The 22,600-nt window shown below is 40.3% G+C and overlaps 1 protein-coding gene across 4 annotated transcripts in view; it reads left to right on the top strand.

Moving 5' to 3' along the window:
• The window catches only part of pcm1 (pericentriolar material 1), a 48,101-nt gene that overhangs the window by 10,883 nt on the left and 14,618 nt on the right, over positions 1–22,600 (top strand). For 3 of the 4 annotated variants that reach the window (XM_073841467.1, XM_073841469.1, XM_073841466.1), the window contains exons 6-21: positions 3,179–3,304; positions 7,394–7,571; positions 7,651–7,760; positions 8,368–8,614; positions 8,783–8,933; positions 9,050–9,244; positions 17,673–17,836; positions 17,986–18,209; positions 18,415–18,533; positions 18,680–18,809; positions 18,919–19,080; positions 20,645–20,808; positions 20,915–21,103; positions 21,189–21,426; positions 21,893–22,038; positions 22,415–22,590. In XM_073841467.1, coding sequence (XP_073697568.1) covers positions 3,179–3,304; positions 7,394–7,571; positions 7,651–7,760; positions 8,368–8,614; positions 8,783–8,933; positions 9,050–9,244; positions 17,673–17,836; positions 17,986–18,209; positions 18,415–18,533; positions 18,680–18,809; positions 18,919–19,080; positions 20,645–20,808; positions 20,915–21,103; positions 21,189–21,426; positions 21,893–22,038; positions 22,415–22,590 — 2,719 coding nt within the window. The remainder of the gene's footprint in view (positions 1–3,178; positions 3,305–7,393; positions 7,572–7,650; positions 7,761–8,367; positions 8,615–8,782; positions 8,934–9,049; positions 9,245–17,672; positions 17,837–17,985; positions 18,210–18,414; positions 18,534–18,679; positions 18,810–18,918; positions 19,081–20,644; positions 20,809–20,914; positions 21,104–21,188; positions 21,427–21,892; positions 22,039–22,414; positions 22,591–22,600) is intronic. The other variant, XM_073841468.1, reaches the window with a different exon arrangement.

Here is a 22,600-nt window from a genome sequence, read left to right as displayed (position 1 = left end):
ATAACTGACAACTTTATTTTAAAAAAGGCAACAATGTTTAAGAGGTTTTAAATAAACAGTAGAACAGTGTAGCATACTTTCTGATTATGCTTGGTCTTTCTTTGGTGCTGTTAAAACCACCATATCAAACCTGTAGCTCTTTTATGAAATAGTAGTAAATCGCATTTTAAATCGCAAATCGCAATTTTGATCAGAAAAATCGCAATTAGATTTTTTCTCCAAATCGTGCAGCCCTAATATATAATAATATAAAGATTAAGTTTAAATGGTTATGTAATGTTGCTGGAGATAACGGCGAACCTGTCACTGCATCAGCTCACAGCAGTCTGTGCAGTTAGGCTAGCGAAAGTTTTGTAAAGAAATGAAACAACAATTTCTCGCACTCGCACAAATGCTCCCAAATATAATTTGAGGTCGCGCAGATTAAATTTTGGGAGCATATGCGACCAAAACGGTCTCAATTTCGAGCCCTGTTAAGACCTCCATTTAAATTAAACTAATCTGTTAGGTAGAGGCATTTTATTTGTAGTCATTGAAACTCATAAGTATAATAATGTCAATCATGAATGAAACAAATTAATACACATAAATAAGAAGGCCATCAGCTCTGCAACAGAATATTCGCTGCAAAAACAAGATGACGACCATAGAGTGTGGAGAAAATTGCAGGTTAAAATAGTTGTGTTTGCATTTCCTAGGCTTTTTAATGTAGTTTGAGAAATATGCAGATGAATTTAGCAGATGAAAATGACAGAAATAAAAAACAAACATGTAGTTTGATATTGGTTTCTGTCATTTGAGATGTCTTGCGAGAAGAGGATGTTGGAGTGATTGTTGTGAGGAAGAGAACAGGGAAAGTCAAACAAGTACAACCGAGTCAAACGAGTGCATTGTTGCTGAAATTTGCCTAATGTCACATACATACATTTAAAGGAACCAATATGTGACTCTGGACCATGAAACCATTCAAGGGCCTTTTTTTATTTGAGGTTCATGCATCATCTGGAAGCTAAATAAATAAGCTTCCTATTAGTGTATGGTGTGTTAGGCTGAGATACAACTATTTAAAAATTTGGAATCTGACAAAAAAAGTAAAAATACTGAGATAATCACATTTAAAGTTGTCCAAATGAAGTTCTTAGCAATGCATATTACTAATTAAAAAATTAAGTTTTGATAAATTTGTGGTAGGAAATTTACAAATTATCTTGATGGAACATCTGGATATTGCTACAAATATTCCCGTGCTACTTAAGACTGGTTTTGTGGTCCAGGGTCACATATATGCATCCTAAATAATGCATAAACACATCAACTACAAAAAAATGAGATTAATTGTAATTAATTCTAGATCAGATTGTTAGATTGGACAAAATTTATCAGCAGTCTGTCAATAAGCTGAATCATACCAGATATGCAACATTAGGCTTTGTTCTTAGTGGCAAAGGCTTAATAAATGCAGAGCCCAAATCTAGGGCAACATGTCGTCTTCCTTCCCCTCAGCTTGTTTTTTCTCTTCAGTGTGACCTCGCTTGCTGTAGCTGTGCATGTTTTTGGGTTTAAACTCAGTGAAAAATATGTATTTTCCAGGTTCTTTTTATTGAGCTGTTGCCTTTATTCGGTTTGTACTTCTCTGTATTAGGGCTGCACGATTTGGAGAAAAAATTTAATTGCGATTTTTCTGATCAAAATTGCGATTTAAAATGCGATTTACTACTATTTCATAAAAGAGCTACGGGTGTGATATGGTGGTTTTAACATCACCAAAGAAAGACCAAGCATAGTCACAAAGTATGCTACACTGTGCTACTGTTTATTTAAAACCTCTTAAACATTGTTGCCATTTTTTAAATAAAGTTGTCATTTGTCATGACAAATTAAGAAAATAACTACAGTATCTTAAATAAAATTAAATTAACAATTATATATAAAATCTTAAACTTTTAGGAATCCAAACACACTGTAAACAATTTTTATATCAGTAAAACACTGATGATAACCTACATTAAGAGACACTTAGTTGGGAAGTTGAGCCACTGCTCCCGCTCATCTTTTCCAAATGGCGTTAACGTTATTTGCTCAGTACATGCAGTAGAGACCTGCACTCCTACGGGAGTACAGAGAATGCCTACGGGAGTGCAAACGAATGCGGCGTGGGACAAAACTTGATGGGCGAGTGTGGGATGCGGGAAAATAAAATGATTCGCGGGACTCCCGCAAAATAGAAATATCTAAACATAAAATATCTAAAAAACAAAACATTGTTATTAATCTATTGCACAAAAGCAGCAAGAACAACTAGTATACAACTTACAGCTATGATTAGTAAGCACAAGGATAGGTAGTCATCAGAGGTGTTTAAGTCAGAATCCACTCACTGCTCAAAAATTCTTGCACAGTGCTGAATGTTGCATGATCACGAATTAAAAGTGTGGACATTGTGAAAGATTCATTGTGCATAATATTCATTGCGTTAGAGCTTTATGAGATCGCGTATGAACTGAGATGTCAGCTTTAAAGGAGCTTTGTCTGCTTGCATTCTGCCATGGATGCACGCAGTAGCTCATGCTTGCTTTTCTGTTAAGAATAGTGGTGGTTTGTGAATGTTGATGCTTAGCCTATATAACAAATACTTTATCGGGAACGTTTATGCTGGAGCCTTGTGAAACTTAGGAGATGTTACAGAACTGTTTCATGTAAATTCAGTTGATGTACTGAAAAAAATCTATATAGGTGACTTTTATGTGGGCTTTTGCGGGCAGGAGTGGGACAAAACATGAATGTCGCGGACAGGAAAGGAACGAGATAACATACATGTTTCTGTGGGAGTGGGACTGAAAATACGTCCAGTGCATGTCTCTACATGCAATGTTAAAATGCCCCCTATTGGTTAAACTCTGCATCAAACGTAACATAAGCATGAAGACGTAATATGCACATGAAGCGACCTTGCAAAAACGACTTATATTCTTGTTACCACATTTGATAATCAATCGAAATAATCGCGGCTCTTGCAATTTAAAAATCGCACCCTTTAAAATCGCAATTTCGGTTTAAAAACGATTAATCGTGCAGGCCTACTCTGTATAAGTACCTAAATGTAGCAGTATTAGCAAGTGTCTGCAACTTCTAAATTGGGTCTGTTCTGAGCCCTGCCCCTCCTCCCTACGCTTTACAGGCGAGGGAAAATGAGGATGAGGATGATGATGAAGGTGCCACGGTGGACTCTGCAGTGGGTTCAGGCTCAGTAGCCGAGAGCACGTCTTTGAACCTGGAGCCGCACTCTGAAGCCTCCAGTGCTACTGTGAGTACTCACAAAGGCCCCTTCTATCCTTGTGATGCCTGAACTGAACATTGATCAGGATGCAACAGGCATGCAAGGTGGAATCTAGAGCTTGTGGTTTGTAAGAGTAGCTACTTGGATTGCTGCTTTCTATGAACAGATGAGAGATTTGTTTTATAATTATATATATTTAGCTTGTTTTACCAGTTTTTCACATTTGTCATTGAAGGCCATTGTGTGGTGTCTTATAGAATTGACTGATTATATGTACTGTATTTAATGTACTGCAGAACGAAATTTGAAGCTGACTCATTTCCTTGGAACTGCTAAATGATGATATTTGAAGCGTATGCAGCTCAACAGGTTCTGCATTTTAGACGCTGCCCTTTTACTTTCTTTTTGTCCTTCAGTCAATTAGTCTGTCTCATTTTTAAATGCTTATTGGCTAATTATCTGCTGCAGGTCTGATAATGTGTTCAATGAAATAAGTGAACTTGGTATTATATAGTTAATTTGAGGATAAAGCTACCAAAAGCCTCACAAGGAAAAAAAAGACATTTAGAGTTTGTTGTCCATGACTGTCTATTTTGGGGTTCAGTGCTTGGAGAACAGCCGATTCTGTGGTTTTAGAAGTGCTACATGATGTGATTATAATACGTAGTTTCCAAGCTCATTAATGTTAACGTTAGCGGTCCTCCACTGATAGTGGCATTAGCTAGCTTTGTGATTAGCTAGTCTATGATGAGCCATAATTTAGCAATGGATAACGTCATCCTGCAAATTGTAAAACATACATTTTCAATATAACAGGCCAAGGAGAGATGATACGTCTCATTGCTATAACTGTCACGCTGTTAAAGAAATACTTCAGTCTCATTGTCAAAAGTTAAAAGGACAGTCAGTCAACTACACTGTAACAGCGTAACGTAATTACTAGCTAATTCCGATTCACTCTTGGCTTATTTAACAGCAGCAAAATTGGACATGATAGTCACGAATTTTGTCATGCTTATTTGAGTTAAGAGAACTGATGGGGATGTTCTTTTAATTGTTATTCAAGCAATGTATGTCTCGTGACCAACTCACCATGAACACACTTCACCGATGATCTCACTCGTGGATAACTGGTTCTCTCTGCCCAACTCTGGCTGGATCAGCAGGTTGCAGGGTGTGTGGCGCGTCATACACGAGTGTAGAGTGCCCTCTGGTGGACAAACTATACAACACCAACACTCATGACATGGTTGAAGGGTGTTTCGTCTGTTTTTATTTTACTTTTGAAATATTCATTTATCGGCCATTATAAATGCCGATAGTTTGGAAATGTCTAATATCGGCCGATAATATTGGCCTGCCTCTAGTGTGTGTGTGTGTGTGTGTGTGTATATAATATTATGTTACATAATTTTTTTTACTATTTGGTGCAGGACAGTATAGTTCATTAATGAAAGTGAGGATAGCAAAATAAAGTTAACTGTGATGTATTATACCCAAAAATATATTCATAAAGTGGACAACCAGTAAAATTGGCTGCACCTGCTCTTACAGGAAATATAAAGTGAATATGCAGGGATCTGCATACGACTGAAAAATTCTATAGGACTGACCCAATCAGCATATTTGTGTTTCCACTGAGGGGAGCTTCTATGGTTTCTACATGTTTTTGCAATGTTGAGTAATGTATCAGACATATCTGATGAATCCTTTCATAAACAGTGTAGAGAGAGTGTAAATAAGATTCATTGTGCTGTGTACAAAGCTTTGTTGATTATAATGGAACTTTGTGAGATTGCGATGAACTAAGATGAGTGACAGCTTTTAATGATATTTAAGGGAGTTTTTAAATACTGAGTTAATACAAGTTAAATAAATAAGTAGTTAATATTAAGTGACTTACATTGTCTGATTATAACACTATTGCCTGATTTTGCTCTATTTCATCCTCAAAAATAGTGTGAAACAAGTCACAACTGAGCTGCTGCGCATCTCCTTTCAAACACAGCGCTGTTTTGTTTATGAATGAATGTGCGTTTTTTAGAGATGCTCCGATCAGCATTTTTGGGGCCGATCACCGATTACCGATCACCAAGATCATGATCTGCCGATTGCCGATCACTGCCGATCACAGAATGGCAGGGGAATGGGAATCTTTGATCTATAATCTAGCAGAGTTTGCACCATTTGTAGAAATGAAACTAACTCTAAATTAACTATACTGAAGAAAAAAAACCTCTAGAAATAGGCTACAGTCAAGATCTTGAAGAACCACCAAGTTAGGGTTAAGTTGCTGATGCCTTCCCTGCTGAAAAAAACATGCTGGTCCTTTGCTGATTTATGCTGGTCATGTTGCTGGTCAAGGACCAGCATTAACCAGCCAAAGAACCAGCATGAACCAGCAAAGGACCAGCATAAACCAGCTAAAACCAGCATCCCAGCACCAAAACATACCTAAGCAGCATATGCTGTTTTTTTCACCAGGGTTTGACGATAGCAAGACGATTATTAATATTATCCGTCAAAAAGGCGCCTAACTTTAGCGATGCAGTGCAGATAGTCGGTTCTAGGATGCTTCAGAAACTTGTCGTGATATAAACACACGCATAGAGTGGCCACGTCGCCTTAACGTGCCGCATGAGGAAGAGATTTATTTATATTAAAGTGCACCTCGCACTAGACTAGGCTATGTCCTTTGATATTGTAAATGTTCTTTGCTTGTTATTTGTAGCTGCTTTTTAAGATGGTGTAAGGATTATATTATCCAGCATTGCAGTCATTAGGATAAAGGTAGTAAAATGTGGTTTAGGCTGAATTAAATATGATATAGCAGAATCTGTCTGTATATAGGAAACATAAACATTTACCTCAGTAACATCTATATGCGTTCATTAGAATTACGATGCGATAAAATGGCGCTAAACATACGCACGTGAATTACACGCGCACCGTTTCTCCTCATTCTATATGAACTGAACTACAACATGAACTGATGACAACAATCAGACATACAGCGGTAACATTATTGCAATATGACGGGTATAGAAAGATACATTCATTTACATTCAAGCACGCACATTCACCACTCAGAATGAAACCGAAAGTATACTTCTCCGGTAAAACTACAGTCAGCGCTCTGTACACGCACAACTTAGTCACATGCCCAAGAACAAGACTACCCTTACAAAACTAATAAAGAATTTAGTACTCATGTTGCATGTTGCCACTGGTAAGCTCCGCTCTGCTGTTGTTTACCTAGGCGCCATGCATGCACGTGTGAAAAAGTTGCGCGAGTAATTTCGGTCAGGTGATCGGCTTTTTTGATCGGCGCTTTTGGGGTTCGCCGATCAAGCTATTTTTACCCAATATCGGCCGATCATGATCGGTTGCCGATCGATCGGAGCATCACTAGCGTTTTTAAACAAATCTAGTGAGTGAATAATTCAATTACCCATTTATAAAGACCATCACTTGCTTTATTTGTGAATGAATCAGCTGTTCAAGCTAATCAAATGAATGAATGATTTACTAATTGAATGATTTGCCGCCATTTAATATTTCTGTATTCAAAATTTTATATTTATAGCATTAATCTCAACATGAATTTGGTTACGTGCAGGCTACCTCTGAGCCTCATTAAACATGAAAATACACCTACAAGCCACTTTGTGTTCTTCTGTGCAACTTCTGTAGTACAAAATAATTTTGTTAATGCTGATTTAATTTGATTGGTAACTTATTCTTATTCTACTTGTTCTTATTCTTTTATTCTTTTGTTTAATTAGAAATTTTAACAAGCTTATAAAATATAATAAAAACAAATTAACATAAGAGATAACTTACTTTTAATAAAGTTAGAAAAATGACATTACAAAGGTAAACATTTTTTGATTATTGATTAGAAGGTGCATAAATTTAAGTTAGGAGCACAAGTGCTACTAAAAAAAAAAAAAAAAGTACTGATAAATGAATGAATAAATGAAGTACTGAGCCCAAGCCTAGGTGACTGTAATGTCTCTATAACAACCTGCAACCTCAGCATGTTGTTGCTTTGCATAGTTCCACAGGTTGATGCTAGTCATTTGTCCTCATGATATCTTTCTTTCTTCTTCTCAGGGCCATGGGGTGTGTGGGGAGCAGAAAGAAGAGCTAGAGAACATGCGAAAGCAGCATGATCTACTAAAAAAGATGCTGGAACAGCAAGAGCAACTCAAAGCACTACAAGGCCGTCAGGCGGCACTGCTGGCCATGCAGCAAAGCGCTGAACAAGCCATAGCAGTGATGGATGACACTGGTGCGGGGAATATGTTTAATTCATGCTGCTTAAAGTTAGAGTTGTTTTCATTTTTATTGACATTGTTCTGGCATTACAGTTGTTACAGAGACTACTGGAAGTGTGTCTGGAAGGAGCATTACCTCAGAGCTCAATGATGAACTCAACGATCTTATCCAGCGCTTTCATAACCAACTGCATGATTCTCAGGTACGTACACTCACATGCACATAAACAGGCAAATTTTTATTTATACATTTATATATAATTTGTTTTCATTGGAATTTAAAGGAATAGCTCACCCAAAAAGTGAAAATCGCCCCATGATTTACTCTCTCTCAAGCCATCCTAGGTGTATATGACTTTTTTCAGACAAATACATTTGGAGTTACATAAAAATATGTTCTGGTTCTTCCAAGCTTTATAATGCCAGTGAATGGTGCTCCAGATGTCTCCGGCGGTTAATAAAGGCATTCTAAAATTTAATCAATGTGTTAATGAAAGAAAAATATACACTTTATAAACTATCCTTTTAACAGACAAAACACTTTGTGCTCTAGTCTTTCAAAAGCATGGTAAATATTAGTTAAAGAATCATATAAAAGAGAGGGAGTGAGTGCATTGTAGTTTGTTTCGGCGTCTGTAAGTGAAAGCAGTTGTTGAATGACATAGGTTGGTTCCATTGTTTGAACAGACAAAAGTTATATTGTCCTAACTAAATAATATAACCACATCACATGACGTAGTATTTGATTTTATCTAACTTACTGTTGCATTTAAAAAAAAAAATTCTTTGTTCCTCTGTTCTCTCTCTCAGTCTCAGACGGTCCCTGACAACCGACGACAGGCAGAATGTCTCTCTCTTTCAAGAGAGGTGTGCCGATCACGCACTACCCATAATTCCAGGAGTCAGTTGCCCTCCTCTGCCCCACTAACTACTGCATCAACATCCGCCAGCACTAAACTCACCAAACTACAGGAGCTACAGGACAAAAAGCAGACTATGGACAAAATCCTTCAGGAACTCCACTCCCTTAGAGACCAGACCCTCAACAACAGTTCATGTAAGTCCTATCACATAACAGGCAGTTATTACCTTTTTCTATTGTATTTTTCTCTTTAGATTATATCAATTGTACATTTTTGCAATATGTTGTGTTGTGTTAGATGCTTCTGATGCAGTTGTGTGAAAGTGCTGGTATTGATTAAATAATGTGTTTTTGTTTTTTCAGGTCAGAGTGTTAGTCAGCGCGGTGCACGCATGGGCATGTCAGAGCGTCCCTCTGTATTGGGTAGAGAGGGAAATGGACCACGTCCAATGAGGCAGGACTCTTTCTCCTCTTACACACAGATAGATGATAACCACCCTGCTGATAAACTCAGGTTTCCCTGTTCATCCCATTTGATCTCAATTTGATGCTTGTACCAAACTGATCTGTTTTTATTAGAAAATTGTTGCCATGCAATAAATTAGATGTCTGTTTCGTCACTCAATGCAGGAAACTAAAGGAGGTGCACAAGCGTTTGAATGAACTGAGAGAGCTTGTTCAGTATTATGAACAGACATCAGATATGGTGGTGGACACCGTAAATGAAAATGTGAAGGAGGATGATGAGGAAACAGAGGATGGTTCACTCTTTGAGGCCATGTTTGATTCAGAGCAAGAGAACCATGAACCGGTCACCAACATCAGGTACAGAGTAGAGTCACTGCAATAAAAGAATTGTGCGTACAGTATTGAAAGTTTGATAGACAGCAGTATAGTTCAAATTAAAATGCTGTTTTAAAATATTTATGTGTTGAAGGGATATGTCACTGAAAAATGAAAATTCTGTCATTAATTACTCACCCTCATGTCGTTCCAAACCCCTAAGACCATTCATTTTTGGAACACAAATTAGGATATTTTTGTTGAAATCCAAGAGCTTGACTTTGCATAGACAGCAAAGCAACTGCCTTGTTTAAAGGATTAGTTCACTTCCAGAACAAAAATTTACAGGTAATGTACTCACCCCCTTGTCATCCAAAATGTTCATGTCTTTCTTTCTTCAGTCGTAAAGAAATAATGTCTTTTGAAGAAAACATTTTAGGATTTCTCTCCATATAATGGATCTATATGGTGCCCAAAAGTTTGAACTTCCAAAATTGAGTTTAAACGCAGCTCCAAAGGGCTCTAAATGATCCCAGTCAAAGAAGAAGGGCCTTCTCCGGTGAAACGATTGGTTATTGAACATTATTTATATACTTTTTAATAGGGCTGGGCGGTATATCGAGTTCTGGGGATATATCGATATGATTCCCCAACGCGATACGGGATTATCCAATATCGTTCATATCGATATGGCGCGTGCGCGTTCTGCGTGAAAACGAGAGTTTTAAAACGCCGCTAAAAAGCATTGACCCACGATACGAGCTACCCAATCGCAAGTACTTTGCATCAGAAGCTCTGTCACAAATGTACAGTGAGATCAGAGGGAAGCTTTCCGAGCGGCTCGCAAAAGTGGCTCATTTCGTACTAACAGCCGATTTATGGTCGGGGTCGTCAACTGGATCCGGACCGCAAGATCGGCGCATTGCGTACACACAGATGTAGCTTTCAGTGAGTGAAAAACGTTGATGGAAAATGCATTATGTTGGGGTTACGTCGCAAAATATTGTAAATAAATATTTTATACAGTATTTTTATACATATTTATGTTTTAAACCATGAAGGTGAGCCAATGGATATCACACAAGCAACGTGAAAACTGCGCTATGTGAAAGCGAAAGTAAAAACAGCGCTTTCAGCATCTGACGTGCACATTCTCTCAGAGACAATGATAGACGAATATACTTCATATGCTGATATTACACAGTAATTTACTTCCCTAATATTTCTCTTGTGCACCGAACACAGTGGGGAAAACATAAAAAGAAACATATTTTGTGTAGGCTAAGGGTTGTTTTAGGAAAGTCGGTGTTTAAAATAAAGCTCTCACTTAAAATGATGACTGCAGTATTATAAGGGTTAAGAAAGTCTTAATTATGATTTTTAGGTCGTCTTAAATTGGGGACAAAAAGGCAAGAATTGCGATGAAACTTTATAAGGCTATGCATTGAATAAATATGAGCGCTGCACGTTTCAAAGTCAGCTGTGGAGATGCTTTGAGTACCATTCTCATAGCGCCTCCTGCTGGAAGAGAATGATCTGACATTTTTAATCAGCTCGTACATCTGATGTTGTCAAAAAGATTAATGTAAAAAAAAAAATCCATGGTTCTATTTCCTTTCGCTCCAGACCGCCAGAGGCAGTGCTAAAGCACTAGTGGAATACTCCTCGCGCTCGCGCTTGACCGAGAACCGAATAATAAAGTTGTCACCTCGTGACCAGTGACGTGCCTTGAACTATAATAACCCCTTAGCACGTCACCTCGATCTCTTTCTCATTCTCGCTTGTTGAATCGAACGTGACGATAATTTGTGCAGCTTGCTGCTGAAGAGATCTTCAGGATATATCGCGAGCTGTTTCGTCTTGATTACATCACTTCAATATACAATTGTTGGACTTACACGCATCTCGCGGCGCACAGCGATCGTGAGAGACGGATTACATCACGCAAGAGGCTTCAATCTGCTGGTTGCCGGCAAGTTTGAATGCCTCTGTGACGATATACACTCGGAAGCCCTGGCTGCCTTGGCTGAGAGCGTATACGCACCTGATCGCGACGTTAATCACTAACGTGTACCGTATTTATCGACTTTAGGGTGAGTATTGATTTAACATGGATACACTTCAATGTTCTACGTGCCCAAATGTAATGGATATTATGGATGGACATCGCCAATGTCCTGTTTGTCTCGGTATGGATCATCTTAGAGAGGCACTGACTGACCCGTGCCCGGAATGCTCCATTATGCCGCTCGCCGTGCGTCACGCTCGTCTGGCGGGTCTAGAATCGGCATCGGATAATTTGTTTCTTTTATCCAATATCACCACCGCTGATCGTAAGCGTAAGCAAACATCTCAAATTGAAAAGAAGGCTAAGAAAACCAGATCTTCTGATTTAGCACGCAAAGTTGATCAGCTGTCTTCTGCAGTTGAGTTGTTATTGCCGCTTCTGGCTAAAACTCAGCCTAAAACGGACGCACGAGAGGAGGTTCAGACTGAGTTATGTATGACATCGCCACCAACAATGCATACAGGACAGGATTTGGAAGTGATGTCCGTGGCTGCCACTGACTCACTTTTTGAAAACATTCCAGATGTTACTGCAGGTGCTGAGGAGAATCTGCCTGCAGATCCATTGCAGCATTCTGACAGTGAGACCATATCTGAGAAGTCAGGTGGGTCATCTTCAGTTGTTGCATCCCTGGAAGGAACATTAAAAGCTATGCTTGCCCGCATCAATCTAGACCCCCCTCAACCAGCAGTGGGTTCAGATAATATGTTTCTGCGTCGTGCACAGAGAACGTCATTTACGATGCCTCAGTGCAATGATTTTACAACTGTATTGGTGTCTGCATTACAAAATTCAACGAAGGCTACACGTCCCGATCAGTTAGCCCGCATACTGGCTGTAATGCAAGACCCAGAGACAGTAGGGCTTAGTAGCATGCCACCTATAGAATCTAGTGTGGCAGCGCTTATTGTATCTCCTGATGAGGCGCTTCGTGAGAATGTCCGTTGCCCCAATGTAGAGTGTAGGCGCACTGATGAATTACTGTCTCGTGCATACAATGCCACAGCGAGCCTTGGCCGTGTTTCTAATTCTTTGGCACACATGCTTGTGGCTCTACACACCTCTCTGAGAGAAACTTCATCTGACCCATTGGTGACAGACTTAACTGAGCTCACATTGCAGACTATGGGTGTTATTGCCAATCACTGTGGAACAGCCTTGGGTACTCTTGTACAAGCTCGACGACAAGTTTGGTTGGCCCAGTCCTCATTGCCAGAGGTGTGTAGGAACAATTTACGGAGATTACCATTGGTACCTGGTCGTATTTTTGGACCAGCTGCACAGGAAGCCTTGGACCGGCGTGTGTCAGTGTCTGAAACTCGCTCCCGTCATGTGGGGACCGCCTCAGGCCCCAGGCCTCCTCTAGCTGCCTCTGGTGCCCGTTTTCACAGTGCTGGTGTAAGACAGAGTTATAGATCTTCTCAACATTTCCATCATCGGAACTCTCAGACTACTCCACCACCTCCTCCACCTCCCAGACGTGGTGGGTTTCAACCACGTGGACGTCAGTCTCACGTTCGACCCCCAGGTCCCCAACGTCGTCCCCCCACCTCTACAGAAAAGCATTTGCGTGAGCGTTGACGCACACAGGTCGACAGCGGGCTGTTTCACGGAAAGTCAATTGAATCATTGGAGATCAATAACAGCAAATCAGTGGCTCTTGGCTACCCTTTCAAGAGGGTACCGTATACAGTTTCGCTGTCGACCCCCTGTTCATACCGGCGTGAGACCGACAATAGTTCACGATCCACGTCAGGCACAGGCACTTGCACACGAAGTTCAGGTGTTGTTGCGCAAAGGTGCCATAGAACAAGTCAATCCCCAAGTTCATCCCGGGGGATTTTTTTCCATTTACTTTCTGGTCACAAAGAAAGACGGCGGGTTTCGCCCTATCTTGGATTTAAGAAACTTAAATCGTTTTCTCAAGTTTCTACCATTCAGAATGTTACGCACAACAGATGTGCTACAGGCCATCATGCCACAAGATTGGTTCGTGACAATAGACTTAAAGGACGCCTATTTTCATATTCCGATTGCACCAGAGCACAGGCGGTTCCTTCGATTTGCCATAGGGGGTCAAATATTTCAGTTCAGGGTTCTTCCGTTTGGCCTGGCTTTGGCACCAAGAGTTTTTTCGAAGTTTGTCCAGGCAGCATTGGAGCCACTCCAGAGGACTGGCATGAGGGTGTTACCGTACCTGGACGACTGGCTTGTTTGTGCGGCATCACCCCAGCAAGTAATGGATCAAGCTCGTCACCTGCTGGAACACATCACAGCTTTGGGGATCACTGTGAGCTGGGACAAATGCAAGCTTGTTCCGACGCAGTCAACCAGTTACATAGGCCTTGCCCTAAACTCTGTCACAATGTTGGCTTGCCCGACTTCAGAGAGAATAGGGTCAATTCTAAGAGCTATAAGAAGGCTTCGGGTGGGTCACACTCAGCGCTATGTGACTCTCTTAAGACTCTTGGGGAAGCTCACAGCAGCAACAACAGTAGTGCCACTCGGGTTGTTGTGGCTCAGGCCATTCCAGTGCTGGCTCATCCAAAAACGCTTGTGTCCGATACGAGACAAACACACAAAGATCAGAGTCACACGTCGCTGCATGCAAGCCCTAACACCTTGGTCACAGCAGCAGTTTCTCCTCAAAGGGGTTCCATTGGGACCTCCACCTGCACGCTGGGAAGTTGTAAGGACAGATGCCAGTCTTCTCGGCTGGGGAGGTGTCTGGCGCAAGAGGGGAGTGAACGGCACCTGGACAGGGGCTCTGCGCACAGCGCACATAAATGTTTTGGAACTGACAGCGGTATTCCTTACCCTTTTGCATTTTCAGACTGTTCTCAGGGGAAAGCATGTCTTGGTCCGCACGGACAACAGAGTGGCCGTTTTTTATATCAATCATCAGGGAGGAACGAGGTCACGGAGTGTGCTTCGTGTAGCTCACAATCTACTTGTTTGGGCGCAGATCAATCTGCTTTCCATCCGGGCAGCATATCTACCAGGACGACTCAATCATGCTGCAGATGCTCTCTCTCGTGGCAGGGTGTCACAGGGAGATTGGAGTCTACATTCAGACGTTGTGCAGATGATATGGAGAACATATGGGACCGCTGCGGTGGATGTGTTTGCAGACAGTCGCACGTCCCACTGTCCCCGTTGGTTTTCCCTGAGGGACGAACCAGGCTCTCTGGGCCTGGATGCATTGGCCCACGACTGGCCGGACGTGATTCTATATGCTTTTCCCCCATTACCACTGATTTGGAAGACTCTGTGTCGGGTGCGCGAATGCAGGCACCATCTGCTGTTAGTGGCTCCTCATTGGCCTGCGAGGCCGTGGTTTCAGACCCTTCTTTCAGTGTTAATAGGGCCTCCTTGTCGTCTGCCGAACAGACCGGATCTATTGAGTCAGTTGGAAGGGAGAGTTTGGCACCCACATCCGGATCGGCTGAAACTGTGGGTGTGGCCTCTGGGCCCACCAGGCCTTTCTTGGAGTGTTCACAGAGGGCCAGGGACACTGTTTTGAATGCGCGTGCTGCGTCTACACGCAAGCTGTATTCATGTAAATGGAAGGTATTCGGTGATTGGTGTTCTAACCGTAATATTGATCCATTACAGTGTTCAGTGGGATGCATTTTGGATTTCTTGCAACATCTTTTGGAGCTTGGACGTTCTGCATCTACACTTAAGGTGTATGTGGCGGCCTTATCAGCTCATCGCTCTGAGTACGGTGTTTCTTCACTTGGATCTGATCAGCTGATTGTTGCTTTCTTGAAAGGAGCTAACCGTCTTTGTCCTCCACGGGCAGTCCGGAGTCCGACATGGGATTTAAGTATGGTGCTTGGTTCCTTGTGCCAGCCCCCATTTGAGCCGATTTTGGAATCTGATATTAAGTGGCTGTCATTCAAGACTGCATTTCTTTTGGCAATTACAACTGCAAAGCGTGTAAGTGAACTCCATGCATTGTCTGTGAGTGTTCACTGTTTGCGCTGGAATGCTGAATTTAGTAGTGTCTCATTGTGGCCTAATCCGGCGTTTTTGCCCAAGGTTTTGTCTCCACATTTTAGGAACACACCTATCATGTTGGCTGCACTACCATCAGATCAAGATGACGTACGGTTGGAACTATGTCCCGTTAGGTCCTTGAGGGCTTATATTGATAGGACAGCAGCCTGGCGTAAGACAGACCAATTGTTTGTTTGCTTAAGTGATATGCGCAAAGGTGCTGCACTGTCTAAACAGAGACTGGCACACTGGGTGACTCAGGTTATTTTTCATGCGTACGAGTCTGCAGGAAAGTCTGCTCCCTCATCTATTCATTGTCACTCTACACGTGCCTTGGCAACATCTTGGGCAGCGTTTAAAGGGGTGTCGCTCTCTGAAATTTGTGCGGCAGCAACCTGGGCTTCATCATGTACATTTTCACGTTTTTACAGATTGAATGTGACTCCCTTGCCGGCAGTGTGTGCTGCAGTGCTTTCTGCCTGCCCAGATGCTTCGCAGGGGGATCCCTCGTGACTGCGTAGGTATTCGTCTTCCACTAGTGCTTTAGCACTGCCTCTGGCGGTCTGGAGCGAAAGGAAATAGAACGCTAGTTACGAATGTAACTGTGGTTCTATGACTAAGTGGAAGACCGCCAGAGTCTCTGGTCACTCGGTATTGCGAGAATGATCTAAGAGATCGAGGTGACGTGCTAAGGGGTTATTATAGTTCAAGGCACGTCACTGGTCACGAGGTGACAACTTTATTATTCGGTTCTCGGTCAAGCGCGAGCGCGAGGAGTATTCCACTAGTGCTTTAGCACTGCCTCTGGCGGTCTTCCACTTAGTCATAGAACCACAGTTACATTCGTAACTAGCGTTTTAAGCAGCAAACGCTTAGAGATGTAAATGTGAACTGATGGATCGACAAGATAATGTGTTATACAAATTTAAACAATTAAGGCAGTAAAATATATGAATATATTAATACAATACTTGATTGACAATATTTGTTTAAATTTATATAAGAATTGATACTTTTGACTCTTGAAGGCTGGAATGTGAAGTTTATAATTTAAGAAATCTTTTTTGTTTTGTAAAACCTGCATCTGAATTGTAAATCATGCTTTTTACAGTCATTTCATTTATTTATTTATTTATTTTTTGTTTAGGTCTTTAAAAAGGTATTTAAATGTCTAGAATTTAAGATAAAATATGCTGCAGATAACCTGGTCTCGCAAAAAAACATAAATTGTTTTTTAATTATAATTGTCCGGATCTCGGCTGGTGAGCAGGGTTCATTACTGGACCTCGAGCCGTTTTAGTTGAAGATCCCTGGTCTATTTTATTCATTTCTATTTTTTTCATAATTTGAAATATGTTGTGCAGCTTATAGTGTTAAGCAAGAGAAACAACCTGTACTGTATTTTATTTATCAATGATTTTGTGCAGCTGTTTATTTGTTGTGCAGCTGTTTATTTGTAAACAGGGAGGCAAAACCCCCGTGTTTTAATTATATTTTGCTCAAAAACTGTTTAATAAAGTTTTAATAAAGGCTTTGACTCTCAAGTAACCATTTATGGAAAAATACCGGATATATATCGTATACCGTCATTCCTCCTAAAAATACCGAGATATGAATTTTTGCCCATATCGCCCAGCCCTACTTTTTAACCTCACGCTTGTCTTGTCTCGTCTCTGTGATGCGCATGCATAGTCTGTGAAAAAATAAATTCGTCTTCAACTTAAATCATCTTACAACGTTTTACCTTTTTTGTGAAGGCCGTTTGATCATCTTTGTATGTTCACTTTGTAATCACTGCACACTTCTGCAGCAACGTAGGACGATTTTGAAGTTGGAACAAAACGATATGGTTTTCGACATACCCTAACCGTATTGACCCGGATCATACAGACTATGCATGCGCATCGCAGAGACGAGACAAGACAGGGTTAAAAAGTATAAAAATTGTGAATCTGTTTTGAAAATAACCAATCGTTTCACTAGATAAACCCTTTCTTCCTCGGCTAGGGTTGTTTTGAGCCCTTTTGAAGCTGCATTTAAACTGCATTTTGGAAGTTCAAACTTAGGGGCACCATACATATCTATTTCATATGGAAAGAAATCCTGAAATGTTTTCCTCAAAAAACATAATTTCTTTACTTCTGAAGAACGAAAGACGTGAACATCTTGGATGACAAGGGGGGTGAGTACATTTCAAACAAAAATTTTGAGATGAAGTAAACAAATATATTAAGGCTCTTGAGAGTACCACAATGCATGTGTTTGCATTCCTCTGCTTTTAAACAAGATCTAGCACATCCTGTGTGAACAGCACCACATGCATGTGTCGTGTTACTCTTGTGAATATGTAGCAACTTTTCAGTTGTTGCAAATTAGAAATGAAATGTTTTATTTTTATAGAAATCCAGCCCAACCACAGACTCCGAGTAACTGGATGGACATGAACCGGTTGGCGAAAGCTCACAGTGCCTCCAATAACAGAGATGGCCGTCTGAACACAGAATGTGAAATCAATAACCGCTCAGCAGCCAACCTCCGCAGTCTCAATGTCCCTTCAGTCATAGGTCAGGTCTCACAATCTTTCAAAACTATAAATATTCACCATTGTGCAATTTCTGTCAACACAGTAAGACTTATTGACCTAAAATTAAAATCAAGCTGTGCTAACAAAACCTATTAACTTTTTATTTTATTGCCATTGTTATTACATTAGAATGCCAATTCAACCGAGACAGGCCTTACGACGGTGTTAAAGATGAGGAGGATGATGAGGCACTGGAGGATGATGATGGGGCAAGAGGAGGAGGCAGAGACAGTTCAGGGTCCAGTCGAAGAAGCAGTCTATGTGGTGACACAGAATATGCTCAGAAAGTCCGTCGTCTTCAAACAGCCAAACAGAAACTCAGACAACTCCAAGAACTGGTGGCCATGGTGCAGGTGAGGGTCTGGAGCCATGAGGCTGATGTAAGGTTCTGGTTATGCAGAGCTGTCAACCTCCATTCCACTATCCTGATTCCTAATCTAATCTATTATTAAACCTGACATAGTGTGTTATGAATATTGGTGGCTCTGTCAATGCAAATTTATTGCACTTTTTTTGTCAACCTGTTGACTTTTTCTCTGTTTGTTATTGTTACTGTAGAGTGATGATACAGATGGTACTACAGCTAATGAGGATGAGGGTTTGAAGCAACAACCCAATAACACTCGAGCAACAGCTCCCAAAGTCCAAAGAGACATTGCCCTGTCTGAAAAGACCAGGTGTGTATTACTCATATCATAAGATCTTTGCTTGCTTTTAAGTTCATATTGGGTTGTTTGTAAATTTGCTTTAATATCACACTGTAGCATTGTTTTTTCCTAAGTGTCTTGTGTTAAACAGCTTGTGTAATAACAATAATTTTCAGAGAGAAATTGTATGAGGAGAAACTCAAGCAGCAGCAGCAGGAACTAAAGCAGCTACATGAAGAGAGACAGAGACTGATGGAGATTCAGGGCAAGATACAAGACATACAATGGGCCTGTCCTGACCTTCAGGTACTTCTACACGTGTTTTTTCTGACAATTCACTTTAGGTTAGTTTCAAAAACACAAACAACTGCTGAGACAGAGTCTAATTTTCTTTAATCACGTTGTGTTCTGTCAGTCATCTGTGAGCAGTAGTATCAGCGGTCAGATGAGGAAGATTCCTGCAGCAGCCTCTACTCCTGCCCCTGTACCGTTACACTCCTCTTCCTCAGCTAAAGCCAACACAAGTGGCCTCAAACCCACCACTGAACATCCTCCAGTTACTGTCACTGACAATGAGGTTAGTGTGGAATCCAAATACCAGTTTTGCTTCCTATACACTTGAGGTCAAATGTTTACATCCCTCTTTTAGAATCAGCAAAATGTTGTTTTACCAAAATAAGAGGGATAATACAAAATGCATGTTATTGTTTATTTAGTACCGACCTGAATAAGATATTTCACATAAAAATTCACAAAAAATTTCATATAGTCACAAGAATAAATGATAGTTGAATTTATAAAAAATAACCCCGTTCAAAAGTTAACATCCCCTTTGTTCTGTGTTCTTACCTGAATGATCCTCAGCTGTTTTTTTTTTTTTTTTTTTTTGTTTAGTGATAGTTGTTCATGAGTCCCTTGTTTGTCCTGAACAGTCCTGAACAAACTACTGTTCTTCAGAAAAATCCTTCAGGTCCCAAAAATTCTTTGTTTTTCAGCATTTTTGTGTATTTGAACCCTTTTCAACAATGACTGTATGATTTTGAGATCCATCTTTTTACACTGAGGACAACTAAGGGACTCAGGCAACTATTGCGGAAGGAACCATTAAGAACCAGGGGTGAAAACTTTTGAACAGAATGGAGATGTGTACATTGTCATTTTTTTTCATTTAGTTCTGCCCTTCAGAGGCTACAGAAGATAGTTACATGTTTCCCTGAAGACAAAACAAGTTAAATTGACCCTTTTCTTCAAATTTAGAAAGTTTTCACACCCAGCTCTTAACAATGGTTTTTCGTTACGCATCAGTAAGCGTTTGAACCTTCTGTAATCGTTGCACATGAGTCCCTCAGTTGTCCTCAGTTGTGTTGTGAAAAGATGGATCTCAAAATCATACAGTCATTGTTGGAAAGGGTTAAAATACACTAAAATGCTGGCAAACCAAAGAATTTGTGGCACCTCTAATATTTTTCTGAAGAACAGCAGGCAGTTTAACTGTTCAGGACAAACAAGGGACTCAACAACTATCCCTAAACAAAAAAACAAAAAAAACACAGCTGTGGCTCATTCAGGTAAGTACACAGTATTAAGAATAAACTTCTTTTTAAACAGGTAATTTTTATAAATTCAACTTGTTTAAACATCTTTTATGTTAAATATCTTATTCAGGTCAGTACTAAATAAACAACAACATGCATTTTGTATGATCCCTCTTATTTTGGTAAAATACATTTTTTAGATTGTGAAAGGGTGATGTAAACTTTTGACCTCAACTGTATATCAGGTAGGGTTTTTAATGGAAAATTCACACAAAAATTAAAATTGTCATCTTTTATTCTCCCTCATGTCCTTCCAAACCTGAGACTTTTATTCATCTTTAAAATACAAAATGAAACCTAAGTGATTTCTGTCCCTTCACTGAAAGTCCTTAACATACCTCATTGGTTCTTGCATGCTAAGGAAGCACTTTTTAACTTCCATTTACTACATTTACATTTAGCCGAATTCTCAGGTTTTGTTAAAAATATCTACATGAGGGTGATTTATTGAGGTTGAGACTATTTGTTTTCAAAAAATGTTATGGCACTTATGTGTTTAATGAAGTTCAAAGTTGTTTTTTTATTTTATTTTATTTTTACTATTAGCTCTGGTCGGAGATGCGACGACATCAGATGTTGCGTGAGGAGTTGAGACAGAGGCGGAAACATTTGGAGAGTCTGATGGCGGAACAGCAGAGGAGAAGCACACTCACCGATTCTCCATTCAGGAGTGACACACATGACACCCAGTCCTACAGCCGTGATGAAAGGTAACGCATGGCCTTGACAACTCATGGCTTAGTGTTTTAAAATGTTTTACATATGCGCTATGAGGACTGAATTTGTTAACGGTGCTAATCACCATTTTTCTGTCAGAACCGTGGCCACCTGGGGTGGTTCAACACAGTGTCCCCTTGGTGATGATGATGATTACTCCTCTGAGGTGGGGGCTGAGGAAGATGATGACGATGAACATGATGAGGGAGAGGAGTCCAGTTCTACCGATGAGCTGCATGCTTGCTCCAACCAAAAACAACGCAACTACAGCAGGAATAATAGAGATGGGTAAACACAAAAGCACATTAGAGTTTTACTATATATCGTCTCTCTCAGACCCATCAATTATTAACTGTCTTTTGAAATCACGCAGTCTGAAAGTTCACAGGGAAATTAACGGGAGTGGATCAAGGAGTCGTCCTCGTCAGCAGCCCCAGACTGAGAGAGGTAGTTTCAGTAGAGCCAAACGGCAAGAGAACCTGCGATGGGCGGCTGATCTGTCTCTTTCTGAGGGCACTGCACCAGCACACTGGCAGGAACAGATCACACACCTCCAGAAACAGCTCAACTTCAGCACTAGCATGTGCCAAACTTTGCTACAGGACCAACAGGTCAGACAATGTACAAAATTGGGAATGCATTTATGTATCAGCCAATGATTGGTATCAGAATACTGTTTAAAAACAGCCAAAGATCTGAGCTGAAAGTATGTTGAAAGATACAGTACAACCTTTTGAAATGTGTCATGTCTCATAATCACTCAATCAGCGTTTCAACTGTGGAAAGACATCAATTGTGATCTTTGTCACTTTCCTGAGATTAGAAAACAGGAAAATTCTAAATGTTTGTAGTTTACAGGGGTCTGTTGTTAATTTAAACCTAATGATAATGTACCAAAGAGAGGGTTCCTTATATAAATTACATCATTAGTTGGTATAGATGTTTTTTTTTCTTTAAGAAAAATATTGGCAGAGTATTGCCATTTGGTATTGGCAGATAAATCTAGTATCATTGCATCCCATTTTATTCCATTTTAAGTTTTTTGACTTTGCTTTATTTCCCCTGTCTCATCTTTAGACTCTTTCATACATGCTGCAGGCTCTACTCACAGGTCCCTATGGTGCTGTGCCCAATAATGTGACCTCTCCTCAAATCCCTCTTATCATGCACCAACTAAACCAGTGTTACACACAGCTGGCTTGGCAGCAGAACAACGTCAATCGGTGTGTCTTTAGACTTTAAAATAATAAGTATTTATGTCAGATGTTAAGCGTGAATAATGAGGCATTTACTGTAGATGCACTACTTCTACATCAAGTTTCTGATCAGATTTTTTTTTAAGTACTTTTGAAAATAGTCTTTCCAAATGCTCTCCAATGCTGCATTTATTTAAATAAAAAGTACAGGAAAACCTGTAATGTTGTGAGTAACATTACAAATAACTTTTCTATTCAGTCTTTTAAACTATAACGTAAAGGGAAAAAATACTTTCAGAAAAACCTTTGAATGGCAGTAAATCTAAACAGCTTGAATTTACAAGCAAGCTTTGGTTTCATTTCTTATCATTTTTAAAGACACTTTTTTTCTCTCCTCTTGTAGGTTGAAACAGGTTCTGAATGATCTGTTGCGGCAGCAGCAGAGTCAATCATTGTCAGGACAACAGCAACATCAAAATGTTGCGCATGATTCTGCTGCATCATCTCTTTTTGGAAACTATCCACCTGTCAGTACACTCAATATGCCTGGACTTGCAAACTTCTCCCCTTTCTCAAGTGGTAAGTTTGT

The sequence above is a fragment of the Garra rufa genome, chromosome 6 (genome assembly GCF_049309525.1).
Source record: "Garra rufa chromosome 6, GarRuf1.0, whole genome shotgun sequence".
Classification (NCBI taxonomy): domain Eukaryota; kingdom Metazoa; phylum Chordata; class Actinopteri; order Cypriniformes; family Cyprinidae; genus Garra; species Garra rufa.
This window is presented reverse-complemented; position numbering and strand designations above follow the sequence as displayed.